Genomic DNA, 15,893 nt, shown 5'->3' on the forward strand with positions numbered 1-15,893 from the left:
CTTGTTTCCTTTTATGATAGGACCTCAAAAGCAACGGCTGAAACATGTGTTTCATGTAAGTAGACTTTTTTTTTTTTTAATCTTTTTGACCCAGGCAGCTAGCTTACAAAATTGATTCTAAGTTGTCTTGGATACCAGGCCTGGGGCTTCACGGCAAACTAAAAGTGAGAAGTACTTGGGAGCAAAGGAGCCAGACAACAGGGGTAAGGTAATAGCCCAAGGTGAAGGGTCCATTCCCTTAGAACTACGTGCATTCATAGTCTGAAAGGGCATAAAGAGGGAGCTGGTAAGATTTCCTCCTGCTGGAAATCAGGCAAAGCACTGCTCACAAGTAATTAAGTCAGAGAAGAACTGTTTGAGCAGCTCTTATGTGCAAGAATCTGTGACAGACAGGTTCCCATCCTTGAAGATGTGAGCCAGCAGCTGAGAGGACAATGCAGAGGAAGCAGCTCCTTAACACGCCAGGTGACCTGTGACAGCTGAGTTCAGTAACAGGTGTCAGAAAACTGGCCTACACGGAAATGGATGAGCAGCTCACGAGAGCTTTGGAGATTCAGAGAGAAAGCAGTCACCTGGGGCTGGAGGGGCACAGAGAAGTTTTGTGCAGACCGAGGCCCCAGGCTATGGTTCAGTCAGGAGAAAGATGGACAGTCAAGTTCAAACTGAAGGGGCAGTAAGAAGCAGTACTGTAACCAAACAGTAATGATTTTACAAAAACAAATTTGTACAGTTGGTTGCATTTTCACAAAACCACATAGAAGTAAACTGGTATTTTAAAATACATCTATTTTATACATGCATATAGCTTTATATATATCTGTATTAGAATATTAGATATATGGTATGTGTGTGTGTGTGTGTGTGTATAAAGTAGAGGTTGGTACTGAGATCTAGAGCTCTCAACCTGAAAGTCAGGCTGGGGCACTGTGTATGGGGTGTTTGAGGCACAAGGACAGTCCCTGTCCCTCATGTGCTGTGTGGCTTTCACAAAATTCCTCATGAGTTTACTTAGTTGACATCTGCCTCTTCCCCGCGAGTAAGCCGGGATTCCTCTCCTGGGAGCACTGACCCCTGGGCATCCTAAAGCTGAGGGAAGGTGGCTTTTAAGCTTGAGCTGCCTGTGTTGCTGTGCCCGCCCACCCAGCCCTCCGGCCTCACAGCCCCCACTGCGCCCACATAGGTGACACCGCATTCTCATGTGGATCCCAGTGGCCTCTGAGTGGCTTCCTACCCCAGCAAGAAGCACAGAATTCATTAATAATGCTTCTGAGAGCCTACCAAGTGCCAGGTGCTGTGCTAGGCAATGATGATGCAACAGTGAGCAAAGCAACTAAGTTCCTTCGTACTGTGGGGAGATGGTCATGTAAAAGAAAACCCATAATCACAGGTGGGGATGCGTGCCAAGAAGGAAACAAACAGCGTGTTAGAGCAACTGGGAATGATGCCTAATTTCAAGCAAGCTGTCGGGCAAAAAGAGGAGCAAAAGCCAAAGCCGTGAAGTGGATCCTTGTCTCCGTGGTGACGGTGTCGGCAGCGGAGGCCTCTGTCCCTGGGGAAGAACCACCGCGGCTCCGGCCCTCAGCTCCCTCTCCAGCCGGCTCTTCACAGATCAGTTCAGTGTGTTACACTACGGCTTGGGGCACGGAGAAAACCAAAACAAGTGCACCGCTTTGAAGGAAGCCTCAGATTTCTTTATGCTTCAAACTTTTGTCCTGATGGTTTCATAAGATCCACTGACCTATTAACCACCATGTTTGGAAATTAGGCGAAGCCCAATAGTGACCACTTGGGTGGACATGGATTAGCTCTTACATACTTTTTTCCAGCTTATTTATGCCACATGTTACCTACTTTGTTGCTATCTGTGCAAATAACAAGTCCAACCCCTTATATGCAGAAGCTTCAGCTGCACATAGGGATTATGTCATATGTGAGGCCTTCTGGGTAAGGTAATGCAATGTTCTGCCAGTGTAGCTTTAAAAAAATTTTTTTTCAGTGTTTATTTTTCACACACACACACACACACACACACACACACACACACAATTTGAAGCAGACTCCAGACGTGGGGCTTGAACTTACGAGCTGTGAGATCATGAGCTAAGCCAAAGTAGGTCACTTAACTGACTGAGCCACCCAGGTGTCCCTGTCTGTGTAGTTTTTCAAAGACTAACTTTTAATACAAAATTGAGATTTCACTTGGTCATGAGGAAAAAAATATTTAAAAAATTTTTTTAAATTTTTTAAAATTTTATTTATTTTGAGAGAGAGGGAGAGTGCACACGAGGGAGCAGAGAAAGAGGAGAGAGAGAGAGAATCCCAAGCAGGGTCTGCACCGCTAGCACAGAACCCGATGTAGGGCCCGATCTTATAAACCGTGAGATCGTGAACTGAGCGGAAATCAAGAGTTGGATGCTTAACCAACTGAGCCACCCAGGCGCCCTGAGGAAAAATGGTTTTAATGCAAGCCTGGCTCTGGGTCTTTGAGGAGCAGCGTTACCCAGGGTGCCCAGGCTGCTGAATGAGACCCTTGGCTCAATCTTACTTCCAAGTTTATCAGTTGGGACCCCAATCATGAAATTCAGTGTTTGAGTCTCTTGAAGAGAGAGCAACATAGAATCAAGGGCACACGAATCTTCACTTCACCGAAACTTTGCATCACTTCTCTGTGAGGAATCACAGCAAGAGCACGGAAGACTTTGGGCTCCGGGATGGCTTTGCTTGCTGCACCCGAGCCTCCATAGGATTACTGGCAGGAATCCCATTACCCTGCTCAGACAACAGTACAATGCTGGAACTCTTGAATGAAAATTAACATTATTTCTGAATATAAAATCTAGATATGATGACATTTCAGACCTTAATATTTTGAGTCAGACACTCTCCAGCACCTCATCCTCACAGGAAGGCCTTTGAAGACGATCAGTTGTCAGTTGGCTACACACAGACACCATTCCCTCCCCTTCCTCCCGACTCTGCTTAAGATTTATCTTCTTGGAGCACCTGGGTGGCTCAGTTGGTTGAGTGACTTCGACTCAGGCCACGATCTCCCGGTTTGTGAGTTGGGTCCAGCATTGGGGTCTCCACTGCCCGCAGAGCCTGCTTTGGATCTTCTGTCCCCTCTGTCTACAGCTCCCCTGCTTGTGCTCTCTCTCTCAAAAGTAAACATTAAAAAAAAAAAAGGTTTATCTTCTCAGACTCTGATGTGAATACATATCTGTGTACAAGCCAATTAAGGATAGAAAAATAAAGGCATTTAAGTCAACCTCAGAAACAAATGCGTTTCTCTTTTTGTCTGAACTGGCCTAGCTTATTGTCTGGCCCATATATTGTCTGAAAAGAATTTAAACAAAGCTGCTTTTGCTTTGATGAGTTCTCTGATGAATCTCAGAGATGACCACGTTGTCTTTCTGCTCAGGAACCAGACTAGAATGCAGGTGACACAGACCTAAGGATGGAGGTTAGAGTCACCTGCCATGCATGAGGGGCGGGAGGTATCGGTGCAGAAGCCCTCACCTACTCTTGGACGGAGACAAACAATAATAGGCCAAGTTTGTGATGAGCTTAACATTGGCCCATTATAAGTCTCTAGACATCTTAAGAAATGACCCATTTCTCTTGCCTATTGATTACTAAAGTAATTCCTGTTATCTTTAAGATGTAGGGAATTGTTTTCCAGATGTTAGCACAGAAGAAAGGCTCTCTGCCTTCCTGGGCTAATGTAGAAAAAAAAGTCCTATTTTTTCATGGACTTTGGTGCTTTTGGTTGAGACATTCAAGTTTCCTTATAGTATTTCTTAAAATGATGTTAAATAGAGACTTCTAGGTGGAGACCTTGGAAGCATAAAAAGTTCAGACTGATCCCAGTTCCCAAAATGCAGTCAGGGAAGAAAGTGGATCTCCAAAGGCTGCTCTTTGACTTGTGTGTAAGGCAAGCCAAACTCCCCTTATTAAAAGGCTATCTCCCACCGGGTGGTTCAGTGTTTCAGCCACAGCCATGGCTCTCTGTACCATCCAACCCAGCTAAGCTTGGTGAAACAGAGTCTCTGGAACCTTCTAAATATCAGGGAAAACATTTTACACTCCATGTATTTGGACATCACAAAAATCCGTCTAATGAGAGAGGACTTAGAGTGACCTGCCTATTGCTCTCTACCCAACAACTCCTCTTAAACAGCTCCCTCTTCAGGGACTGCTAATAGCATAAGGTTTCTTTTTTTTTTTCTGGAATTTGATGTTGGTGATGGTTTGTACAACCTTGTAAATATAATAAAAGCCAGCCAAAAAGGGGGAAAAGATAGCTCCCTGCTGGGTGATGATGGATTAACTGGTCATTCTGATCTCTGGGCAATAGCAGACACAACAGAGCATCTCTTTTTGGGCATGTGCTTATCTTGACTTTTATTCTTTGTTGATATCATACCATTATTTGTGTGTGTGTGTGTGTGTGTGTGTGTGTGTTTTCTCCATTTTATCTGCATCTCAGTATGTCCTAATGTCGGCTTTTCTATTTCCTAAAGTATTTTAGTGGTTCCTTTGTTATTGATCTACTCTTTATTTTCATTCTCATTTTTGGAAGATGGTTTGATTCCTCTTTGTGTGCTTAGCGATCTTTGAGAGCTTGTTGCTTGGTCTTCATCTATCATTAGGAACGCAGAACCTACACTGAGTATACTTTCCTGATTATGCTTCTGCTGGAAGCCAGGGAATGGGGGGGGGGGGGCCAGCTGGCCTTGGACCACTTCAGCTCTCTCAAGGGTCCTAGTTCACTAGGGGAGTCAAAGACGGAGCGCTCCACCCCACTGCTGGGATCCTGACCTTAGTGCTCAGATGGACATCCATTCAAGATAATCCAAACCTCCTGGGTTGTTACTGGGAGCTCTGGCACCATCTCATTTGGGGTGAATTGGGTAGGAGGGTAGTCCTCAGAGACTTCTTCCCAGCCCAGGAGCCTGTTGTATGCAGGCTCTCCTCATTGCGCAGTGGCAGGGTCTGAAGGAGCACCTGGTATGGCAAATAGCCAGAAGCAGAAACCCTCTGTTGTTTTTCTGTATTATTACTGGAGAAAATGGCACGGACTTGAGGCAGTTTGACATTCACAATGTCTAAAACTACCGGGATTTCCCCAAGCAGTGCGAAGTGGTATGGGTGAGAAAGGAAGAAAGAGAAACGCAAACCAAACCAAAAGAGAGGCGGTGGCTCCTGACCCTCTTTCTCTTGCCTGGCGATCTCTGTGCTGTGGTTAGGGTCCACTTGTCCACCCCGTGAGGCTGTCTAATCCCATGTCTCTGCTTCCAGACACTCATCCAAGAGGAAGGATGGCCAGTGTCTTCTCTAAGTTGCTAACTGGCCGCAATGCTTCCCTGTTACTTGCTACCGTGGGCACCGGTGCCCTGACCACCGGCTACGTGCTGAACCGGCAGAATGTGTGTGCTGAGGCCCGGGGACAGCACAGGCTGTTCCCACCAAGGTAAGTCTTCTTGGTTTTAAAGTAACTCCAAGTGTCACCCAGAAATATTCTTTCTTCTATTGGAAACTGTCAGCAAGCGTCCCTCTTTCTGCTTTTGAGAATGACTAAGTCAGTTTTAACAATGAGTTCTGAGACTCACTAAGCACAGTGACCTGTGATGAGTTCAAGAAAATACAGGGTCATCTTTCCTGCCCAGAACTTGTGGTCAAGGTCAATAGCAATAATTAACTTTTATTGAGCATTTTTGTGTGTTAAATGCTATATATGGAGTATCTATTTTAGTCATCTTTGGATCCCTTTGTGATAAAATGGAGGCCTAGAAAAATTAAGAGTGCCCAGGTTCACACAGCTAGTGTGAGCCAAACGCAAATCCAACGACCCTGATTCTAGACTGATTGTACTGCTATGAAACATCAGCGTTACAAGACTCTGCAGATGGAAGGTGGGGGAGTGGCATGAAGATGGACATGTTTTCTTAGCTCCTGGAACCTTGCCATGAATGAGACCACACACACGGCATGGAGCTGGTGTGCAGTACTGATTTGAAAAGATTCCCCATAGGCATGTATGGAGGAGAGAGACCAGGAAGACCAGATGCTTTTCTCAGGGACATTCACTGGTTCTTGTGGGAATCAGAGTCTCTGAGGGAATTCTCAGCACCCACCACGTCCCTCAGGAATTCCTGAGGGAGATGACTTGTGTTGGAGCCTGTGATAGTCCTGAATCCCTTATTCTACAACCAGTACACATCCCAGAGAAAGATAGCACCTCATTTTAGTTCTATAATAGATAAATACTGAATGCCTGTTTCAGTAGCCAGGCACTGTTCTCAACCAAGCAGGGGTCTCTGCTGTCCTGGAGCTTGCATCATAGTTACGGGACAGATATATTACTGAATTTTTATGTAGCTCCATCCACAGGTTTCCAGCCTCTCTACCAAACACTTACAGGACCAAAATGTGGCTGTTGTGTTTTATTAAAACTTTGGGGTTAAAAAAAGTTTGCGTAGGATTTCCATTCATTCTGTCTCTTTATACGAACATAAGCCACAGCCTGTGGGCTCCTGCAGCCGGCATCATGGAGTCCTTGAGCAGGGCCATGTCCCTTTCTATGGCTGTTCAGGGGACTGTGTTTCTCTTTTTTTCATCTGTCTTATGAAGTCATGACTGTGAGCTAAGTGTCCCCATGCCCACTGGCAGAAGAGAGCCTGGGGGAAGGATGGCCAGGAACAAGGCGCTTTGCTAGGCTGCTTCACTCAGGCACCGCTCACCGGAAATCCTCTCTCACCCGTGTGCAGTGCGGACTACCCCGATCTGCGCAAGCACAACAACTGCATGGCCGAGTGCCTCACCCCAGCCATCTACGCCAAGCTCCGCAACAAGGTGACTCCCAATGGCTACACCCTGGACCAGTGTATCCAGACTGGAGTGGACAACCCAGGCCATCCCTTCATAAAGACTGTGGGCATGGTGGCTGGTGACGAGGAGTCCTACGAGGTAAAAGTATTGGCTGCTGATTCCAATGTGGGGGAGACCCCGTTTGCCTGCTCAGGAAAGGCCCCATGAAGGGAAGCCAGCTTCAGCAGAACAGCTGGAAAGGTATGGACGAGGAGGTCTGCAGCTTCCCAGGGACAAGGCTCCCTTTGCTGCCCCTCTAATGTCCCACCCCGTGGAGGAATGGGTTGCATAAGAGCATGCTCAGAGATGGTCGAGGGGATGAACTAGTACAGGAAAAAAAGTCTTGTAATTGGTGATGTGCATTCACCGATAAGACATTAGGAAATGGTGTGTTTGTGGCTAGAATTTATTAAGGAACATGGTCTCTGTCTTTAGTTTTGGAATGACTGATTCCATAGCCACTGGAGTCTCGACTATTGAGTTCGCCAAGTCTCAGAGAAATCCCACGATCGCAGTGTCCTCAACCTCGAGGCAGAAGCATAGAATGGTCTGCTGCTAGTGCAGCTCAGCCCCCGTGCGGCCTCACACAGGGCGGCCTCTGTCACGCACAGCAAACCGCAGGGAGACGTTTTCGCGCCTTCGTGTTGCAGGGCACCGAAGGCAGTCCCCTGGGAAGACAGCCATCAGGAGGGAGGGCGTCCTAAATAAGCCAGATTGGTAGCTCACTCACACACAGCAGAGCACCACTCCGCTCTGAGTTTCAGATTGGAGCTGGCTCCCTGGACCCAGCTTGCTTCCCCACCCCGGGCCTGCCCACTTCCCACAGTTCCAAATGCACCAGGAACCCTGTTAGGACTTAATGTTATTTTACTTAAAGGTTATATCTGTAGTTTTTACTTAAAAATTAAAAAAAATTTTTTTTTTTGCACCAGATAGTTTGGGCTGGGGATGGACCTCAGGGTGAGAGGTCCTGGATTTGCCCTGACTGCTGCTTGTAGGGCAGCTGGCTTTCCATAAATTTATTATGTTGCTTACACTCTAGAAACTGATCATCCTTTTGACCACAAAATTGCTTGTGGCAGCTTCTTTTATGTCACAAAGACAAGAACAGAGGGGAAACCCTCCAATTTTTAAACACAAGATTTGCTTGCTTGGTGTTACCAGTGAGTTTGGCAGAATCAGTAGGGAGGTGGTATAAGCCTATCGTTGTTATTATTACCACCATCAATCCCCTCACACCCATTTCCTGCATGGTGGCGCTGAGAATTACAGAGAAGGACATCAGCTTTGGCCCTGAAGGTAGAAAGGGGTGCATGAAAGGAATGACCTTGTAATAGATGAAGGAATTAAAGAGCAAACAGATGCATCTTCCCTCCTGCAGGTGTTTGCGGACCTTTTTGATCCTGTCATCAAACTAAGGCACAATGGCTATGACCCCAGGGTGATGAAGCACCCCACGGATCTGGATGCATCCAAGGTAGGTTGCAGCCCCGTGTCCTTTGCCGGGAAGCTGGCACGCCAGAGCCGGAAGTGATGAGCACCTGAGAGAGGGCTCCTCATCCGGGTCGCATGCCCTCTGCAGGCTCTGTGACACCCCCTGCACGGCATACCTCCTGGTAGAGCAAGGAGAAGGTCAGGAAGGTCTCAAAGCCTTTGTTTTCTTTAATAATTACCACCAGGGTGGTGGTGGTCACTGAGAACTCTACATCTTTCCTAAAGTGTTTTTTCTCTCTCTCTTTTTTTAAATCCCAAACCTAAAGTGGTAAAGGATTCCAGATAGCACTGCATAAAGTAGCTCTAGCCCTTTGTCTAGAAGGTCTCTGCCCCCATTTTTCCAAGATGTGCTGAGCATGTCCTGCACAGTGCCCAGGGCCCCTGCCGGGGATCCTGAAGGTCAGCGGGTCGGAACCTACAGTGGCGTGTCCACAGCTGGCCATGGTAACCCCACACCCTGCTTGGCAGATCACACAGGGGCAGTTTGACGAGCGCTACGTGCTGTCATCTCGGGTGCGCACCGGCCGCAGCATCCGTGGGCTGAGCCTGCCACCTGCCTGCACCCGGGCTGAGCGGAGGGAGGTAGAGAACGTGGCCATCACCGCCCTGGAGGGCCTCAAGGGAGACCTGGCAGGCCGCTACTACAAGCTGTCTGAGATGACGGAGCAGGACCAGCAACGGCTCATAGACGTGAGTGGCCCTGGAACCACCTGGCCCTGCCTGGGGTGGGGACGCGCCCAGAGCTCTAGTCCACATGGTGAGGCCTCACTGGGAGCTTGCTGGGACTTCATCTTGTTTGGTATAAGGAAGATGAGGCCTTAAAACTGGAGATCTGTGGTTAAAATCTGCAGAGGAGTCTCCCGATATGGAATTGGTGGGGTGGGGACCCATGGCTGGGGGTGAATGGAGGACCGCCTTGCTTGTTGATGAATAGGAACAATTAACAGTGGAAATCCTGTGTGTACATGGAGGATGGTCTCCATGGCCACACCCAAAGAAAGTCCTGGAAAGTAGGAAAATCTGGAAAGGAGAGTATCCAGGAGGAGGGCTTGCCCTGACTCCCATTGGACCCAGCTTTGGGATTCTGCTGCCTCCAGGAGTCCTCGACAGCTTCACGCAAACCCTGGGGCAGACAAAACCCAAGTCCTCATTTTCCCTTATTTTTTTTAGCATATCTGAAAAAGGATGGCAGTTTCAAAAGTAACTTTTTAAAAGTCTATTTGTTTATTGAAAGAGAGGGAGAGAGCACTTGGGCACATAAGGTGGGGAGGGGCAGAGAGAGAGAGAGGGACAGGGAGAATCTCAAGCTGAGATCGTAGAGCCTGATGCAGGGCTCTATCCCATGAATGATGACCCCAGATCAAGAGCTGGATGTGCGACCAGCCTGAGCCACCCAGGTGTACCCTCAAAAGTAACTCTTAACTAAACTCTAAGGAAAAGCAGAAACAACTGTCTGCCATTTCAGGACACGCAATGCCACAAAATACGTCCCACTGCCAAAGCGAAGGGACCAGCTTGCTTGCCTGCAGGGGCCACAATCTCCTGGTCTCTGCTGCCATGGGGCGAACCCTCGGCCTGCTGTTAAGACAAGCCCAACTCTGCCTCCAGTAGCCACTTGGGGTTTCCAGCATCAGGTCACAAGCCTGTTTTAATGTCTCCTACCCCTTCCACTCAGAGACTGTAAAGAGAATTCGCTCTTCACATCCTCTTTCTTTCTTCAATGTTACCATATTTAAATATAAGGTACCCATCTTCACGTTCTTACTGTACAGACACACTAAGAAAAATGCCAGTCTCTTGGCACTGATTTTGATACGAAGAGTAATATACTGTTAAAGCCACAAACCTGGGAGTCCTACAGGTCAAGTCTGAATCCAGGCTCTGTCACTTCTAGCTGTGATAGGAGGCAGGTTATGTTTTCACTCTGAATCTGTTTTCTTCCCTCATTAAGTAAAATGAGGATACTTGCCTCATATTGGTTTGAGGACTAAGAAAATTAAAAGTGTATTAGTTTGTTAAGATGCCAGGATAGACCTGGCACATAGTGACCATTATATCAATGATAGCTATTTTTATTTACAAATTATTTTATATCTCTAATACTTTTTAGTGAAAGGAATGACAATAAAAGAACCAAGAACGCCAGATGCGTCAGCAGTGGTGGCTGTGAGTAGCAGACTTCCAGGATCGGGTCTCACTTGCTGCTACTCTGTCAGTGCACAGCACTGGTGCTGCTGGGAAAACATAATCCATAGTGATTACGTATTGTTATCTGGGCTAAGCTAGTGGTTTTCAGCCTTAGCTGTACACTAGAGCTTTAAAATTCCCATTGTTCAAGCCACACGCCATAGTAATTAAGACAATCTCTGGGGGAGGGCAGGAACTGGGCATTCATATTTTTTAAAGAGCCCTCCCAGGTTATTCCAGTGGACAGCCAAGGCTGAGAACCACTGCCTGATAGACCTCAACCAGTATTAGTGGCAATTTGGCCACACAGTCCTTGTCCTTGTGTCTGATCTCATCCGTTTCTCCTTTCTGCTTTGTCCCTTCTGGCCTGCAGGACCACTTCCTGTTTGATAAGCCAGTATCCCCTTTATTAACATGTGCTGGGATGGCCCGTGACTGGCCAGACGCCAGGGGAATCTGGTACGGACACAGCATTCTCACGTGTGCAGTGTGTGCAGAGGGTCGCCCTCAGGGCACCTGCTTGTCCTAACCGGCAGCTGCTGTGACCTGCAGCTGACAGCATGCCTGGCTTCAGCTAAATGAAGAGAGTGTTTAGAAATCATGTCTGTGTATAATGCCGAAGTACTGTGATGTTTCTAAGACGTGTAAGAATGTTTGCTGGTTTGCATGAATTACTCACAAGAAAAAGACTTTTTAAGAAAAATTAGAAAGAATCTTGGGCTGTAGATAAAAATTTTAAGCAGCACAAGATTTTGGTTGAACCTAATGGGAGAATACTCTTGTTAGTATCAAAACCAAATGTTATCCATTGTTGAATTATTGTCATCTGTTGGGCAAAAATATATCTGTAAGGGTTAGAGCTGGTCTTAGTCTTCATTATGTCAAGATAACAGTATTTTGTACTACTTGTTCAGGCACAATGGAAGAATTAGGGCCTTCTAGGAAATGAGGAAGGTAAAATGAAGCAATCAAGCTACAGCGGTGAAGGGAATTTTCATGTGTTGAAACAAATGTAGTTAATGTGCAACACCGTATTTCTCTCTTCATTAGGCATAATTATGACAAGACATTTCTCATCTGGATTAATGAGGAAGACCATACCAGGGTAATCTCTATGGAAAAAGGAGGCAATATGAAAAGAGTATTTGAGCGATTCTGTCGTGGACTAAAAGAAGTAAGATATCATCAGATTTCTGAATATTCATTAAAGTAAAATCACATTTTCATTCTTGAAGACACAAGGGTGAATTCAAAGATGGGGCTAAGGTTTTCTAGGAATCATGGTACTCTTTGGGGGTAGAACTGTAAGGCTAAGCCAAACAGACGCCATGACAGGCTTTAAGTTTCCCCTTTGAACTAGAAGGCCTAAGTTTCAGTTTCCCCAAAACTATCAGGCAGTTTACACATTGCCTAGAGCAGGACAGACCACCTTGCCATATCCAATCAGGAAAGGCCAGCTACCTCTCCGCACATTCCTTAAGGTGAGGCCAGCAGATAGGAACTGTAGATAGGACCCTGTTACCTAATGTTAAAGTTAACCCGTTAGTCGCTGAACAAGACCCTAGGCTGGCTCTGTAATTGGTTAATTTCAAAACTACTCTAAATATTGTGATTGGGTCATAAAAGTAACGAATGCTTTGAACAATGTGTATGGTTAAAGTTGCTGCCAATACTGTTGTACCATTATGATTGGATCACTGTACCTGTGTCACAATTTCTTGTAACTCCCCCTTCCCAAACCCCATATAAACCCTACTCAGCCCTTGCTCGGGGCTCTCAGCACGGATCCACTGCGCTGGTGAAGTCTGAGAGCCCGAGTTTAGGCCCCGGCGAGCCTGAGCCTGTAATAATAAAGCCCTTTGCCTTTATGTGCGTGCCTCGGTCTCCCTGGTGGTCTCTGGCCGTTGAGGATACTGCGTTTTGGGCATTACAGGACTACCAGCAATGCTACAAAAAAATAAGTTACTTTTTGTTATTAAGTAAATTACTATGCTTCCCTCCCCAGTCCAGCATGTTTTAGGGAAGTCTGTGGATCTTTAATTATTTTCCAATTTCTTTAACAGTGTTCTTGGCTATTCTAAGCATAAAGACAGTATAGGATGTAACTATGTTCATATGTAACCTTACCACAGCCTTACCAGTTGAGAATTCCTATAGTCTCCTGTTCTCACATGAAAAATAACAGCAACTGACATTTATTGAATATTTAGGATGCGCTAGGTACTGCATTCAGTACTTTACATGGTTCAGCTAATTTAATTGGATTGGATCATTTTAATATTCTGGCAGTAGTATCCTCTTCTATTAAGGAAGTAATACAAATTTACCTAAATTTCACGCACAGCAAACATACAGTACCCAAGTCTCCTCTTGGCGTTTGGGATGTCCTGAGTAGGTAGGTATTCAAGAACTCCATTTGTTCCCTGTTACAGGTAGAACGCCTAATCCAAGAGCGAGGCTGGGAGTTCATGTGGAACGAGCGACTGGGCTACATCCTGACCTGCCCTTCAAACCTGGGCACAGGATTACGGGCTGGCGTCCATGTCCGGATCCCAAAGCTCAGCAAGGTACTGTCACGTAGCCAACAGCCCTGCTGGGTTCCACCAGGATAAACCAAGTATGACTTCTTGCTGACTTCTTAACCCTTACTTTCTGCACCTATGATAGAAAATAAAAAGAAAGGGTTAAGCTTGCCTTAAAAGACACTTTTTTCAGGACAAAACATTAAGTGCTGTAAGAAAAGATGTGGCTTCAAGAACACAAAGTTTAAATTTTCCTTCAAGTTACAAGTCAGGATGGGCAGGCAGGTCGCACCACCCTGCCCCTTGGAGTTCATTCCATCTCCGTCTCTCCTGGTGGAGGGGTTCTCACAGTTGAACCTGCAGGCTCGAATCTGGGGACCTATAAAAACAGCTTGGGGCGCCCGGGTGGCTCTGTCATTAAGCGTCTAGCTTCAGCTCAGGTCCTGATCTCTCAGTTTGTGGGTTTGAGCCCTGCATCGGCCTCTGTGCTGACAGTTCAGAGCCTGGAGCCTGCTTTGGATTCTGTGTCTCCCTCTCTCTCTGCCCCTCCCCTGCTCACACTATGCCTCTCAAAAATAAATATTAAAAAAAAAAACAACAAACAGCTTGGCTCACCTACAAAATCTGCAGGTGATACAATGGAGCTGGTCAGGGAACTGTACCTGGGGACCCATGCTCCAGCCTGTGCGAGGGGAGGAGGATGTGTGTCCATGTGAAGATCTGAAGTCTTGGCCTTGAAGTGCACATATCACTTGTGTTCATTTCACTAGCAAGAACTTAGCTCATGGTTACTGTCTCAGCTCCATCTGTGTATGAAGAAGAAAAAGGATTCTGGTAGACCACTAATATTTTACATCACAGCAGAAGCAAATCAAATACTTTAAAAACAATTTAAGAAAAAGAGCTTCCTACCAAAGACAGAATGAAAATTAATCCCATGTTAAGGAAATTATTTGATGTGATTTAACTTCATGATTTTAATTGTATCAGTGAAAACTATTATGCAGATGAATAATCAACTCACCAAAGCTGATATCCAAATGCTAGAAGTGACAGAGAAATTAAAAAAAGCTCTGATCAAGTTAATTCCTTTGAGCCTAGGTTTCCTCATCTGTAAAATGAGAATGAAAGCATTACCTACTTAATGGGGTTGTTATAAAGTTTAAAGGCTGTAGCACAGTGGCCTGGCACATAGGAAGTATAAGTTTAATCAGTACTGCTACGGTCTCTCAAAATACTTCTTTTCTAAATGAATGTGCTGATGAGGGTCGATCAGTTTTGCTTCTTAGGACACTCAGTTTTGTCCCTGACCACAGGATCCACGCTTCTCCAAGATCCTGGAGAACCTAAGGCTCCAGAAGCGCGGCACTGGTGGTGTGGACACGGCTGCCGTGGCAGATGTGTACGATATTTCCAACATCGATCGGATTGGTCGATCAGAGGTAACGGACATCTCACGTACCAAACAGGAGCTAACAGTATCAGCCCAAGAGAACAAGGGAATAGAGAAGTAGCCTCAATAGCCTTGCCTTCTTCACAAAACTCAAGACCACCTCTTTCCTCACTGAACCTGAGTCCCCTTAGCGTTTCATTCTGTAGTTGTATTCCTGCATGGGGAGTAACTGCATGAAGGTAAGCACGACATAAGCTGAGGATGTGTAGGTGAGTAAGGGAGGTGACAGCGGGACTGTTGTCAGCACCTCACCCCCTGGGAGGTGCTCCAGCAATCTCTCAGCAGCAGGAGCTCGTTACGCAAAAGGACACTGGTATTTTATCACGGTGGTATCAGAGAACATGTGTGCTCTCTGAGGGGGTAAAGTAGTCGAATTTCCCCTTGATTCTCAACTTCCTTTGGTGAAGCCACATGCTTCATTTTTAGATCCTTGCTAGTTTGTAAAAATTTATTTTTGTACCTAGTGCATGTATTATTTGCCATCTTTAGCCCCCAAAAAGATTGTGCTCATGGAGCAATCTTTAAGATTCTGTGAATATGTAGGATGAACGGCATTCATAAACTCCAGGTAGGCCAGGAGTGATACAGGAGCAGAAGCAGAAAGCGCACACTTAAGAGAAATGCAGCTGACTCCTAAGCAAGGTCTGATCCCCGTAACTCCTACCAATTTATCAGGATACAGTCCTATTGAATGTATTATGCCCATTATTAATTTAAAAGCCTCTTCCTCTTATAACATACAAATCTTAATAACTCAGTGGCTGGTTATTAAGTCTTTGCATTATTGATGCTCTTTCTTCTTCCTTGCCAGCTTTCAAATATTTCACTGCCTATTGGTATCCCTACCAATAAACTGAGAAAAGGGAAGGAGGAAACACTCAAAACAAATCACCTTATGTGCTCCCAGCTCTGGTAAAGTCCTTGAAGGAGGAGTTATAAATACAGCTTCTGAAATTTACTAAGTAACGTATGGGGTAGTGAATACAGAAGAGCTGTAGCCGAGGTCGATCTGCTTCTAGTATGAACTAGATTTTTATCACTGGAAAGTAAGGCAGCCCATCCCACTATGCTGCAGCTGCCCTGGGGCTCTCCAAGCAGAAAGCATACCTTTCATTTTTTATAATTATTCAAATGCCCCCTTTAAAAATGAAATTTCATCATATATTTACTATCACACACTACTCTACCATGAGCTTTTTCTTACAATATTAAGTATTCTTTAAAAACATTTTTAATGACAGTTTAGTAAAGATACTCCATTATTCAATCTGAATTTTTGATGCTTTATTTGACCATATCTATACAGAACTCTAATCACAACTCTGATTATTTAATTAGGATATATTTTTAGGAAAAGAACTCGTAGGTTC

General features: G+C 45.6%; 1 protein-coding gene and 1 long non-coding RNA gene across 8 annotated transcripts in view; one reads left to right on the forward strand and one right to left on the reverse strand.

Annotated features, from left to right (window-relative positions):
• The window catches only part of CKMT2 (creatine kinase, mitochondrial 2), a 29,368-nt gene that overhangs the window by 11,994 nt on the left and 1,481 nt on the right, over nt 1-15,893 (forward strand). For both annotated transcript variants that reach the window (XM_029942528.1, XM_029942529.1), the window contains 8 exons: nt 5,299-5,470; nt 6,768-6,966; nt 8,249-8,344; nt 8,830-9,051; nt 10,922-11,007; nt 11,599-11,722; nt 12,981-13,115; nt 14,387-14,512. In XM_029942528.1, the coding sequence (XP_029798388.1) occupies nt 5,319-5,470; nt 6,768-6,966; nt 8,249-8,344; nt 8,830-9,051; nt 10,922-11,007; nt 11,599-11,722; nt 12,981-13,115; nt 14,387-14,512 (1,140 nt within the window). In that variant the 5' untranslated portion in view covers nt 5,299-5,318. The remainder of the gene's footprint in view (nt 1-5,298; nt 5,471-6,767; nt 6,967-8,248; nt 8,345-8,829; nt 9,052-10,921; nt 11,008-11,598; nt 11,723-12,980; nt 13,116-14,386; nt 14,513-15,893) is intronic.
• Nucleotides 12,723-15,893, reverse strand: part of LOC115294570 — a 37,381-nt gene continuing 34,210 nt past the window's right edge. For 4 of the 6 annotated variants that reach the window (XR_003909964.1, XR_003909962.1, XR_003909963.1 and 1 more), the window contains 2 exons: nt 13,733-13,876; nt 12,723-13,206 (listed from right to left, as the gene is read on the reverse strand). This is a non-coding gene — a long non-coding RNA (uncharacterized LOC115294570). Of the gene's footprint in view, nt 13,207-13,732; nt 13,877-14,094; nt 14,182-15,893 lie in introns of all 6 variants that reach the window. The other 2 variants (XR_003909965.1, XR_003909966.1) reach the window with 1 other exon arrangement.

The sequence above is a fragment of the Suricata suricatta genome, chromosome 6, assembly GCF_006229205.1.
Source record: "Suricata suricatta isolate VVHF042 chromosome 6, meerkat_22Aug2017_6uvM2_HiC, whole genome shotgun sequence".
In the NCBI taxonomy this organism is placed as follows: domain Eukaryota; kingdom Metazoa; phylum Chordata; class Mammalia; order Carnivora; family Herpestidae; genus Suricata; species Suricata suricatta.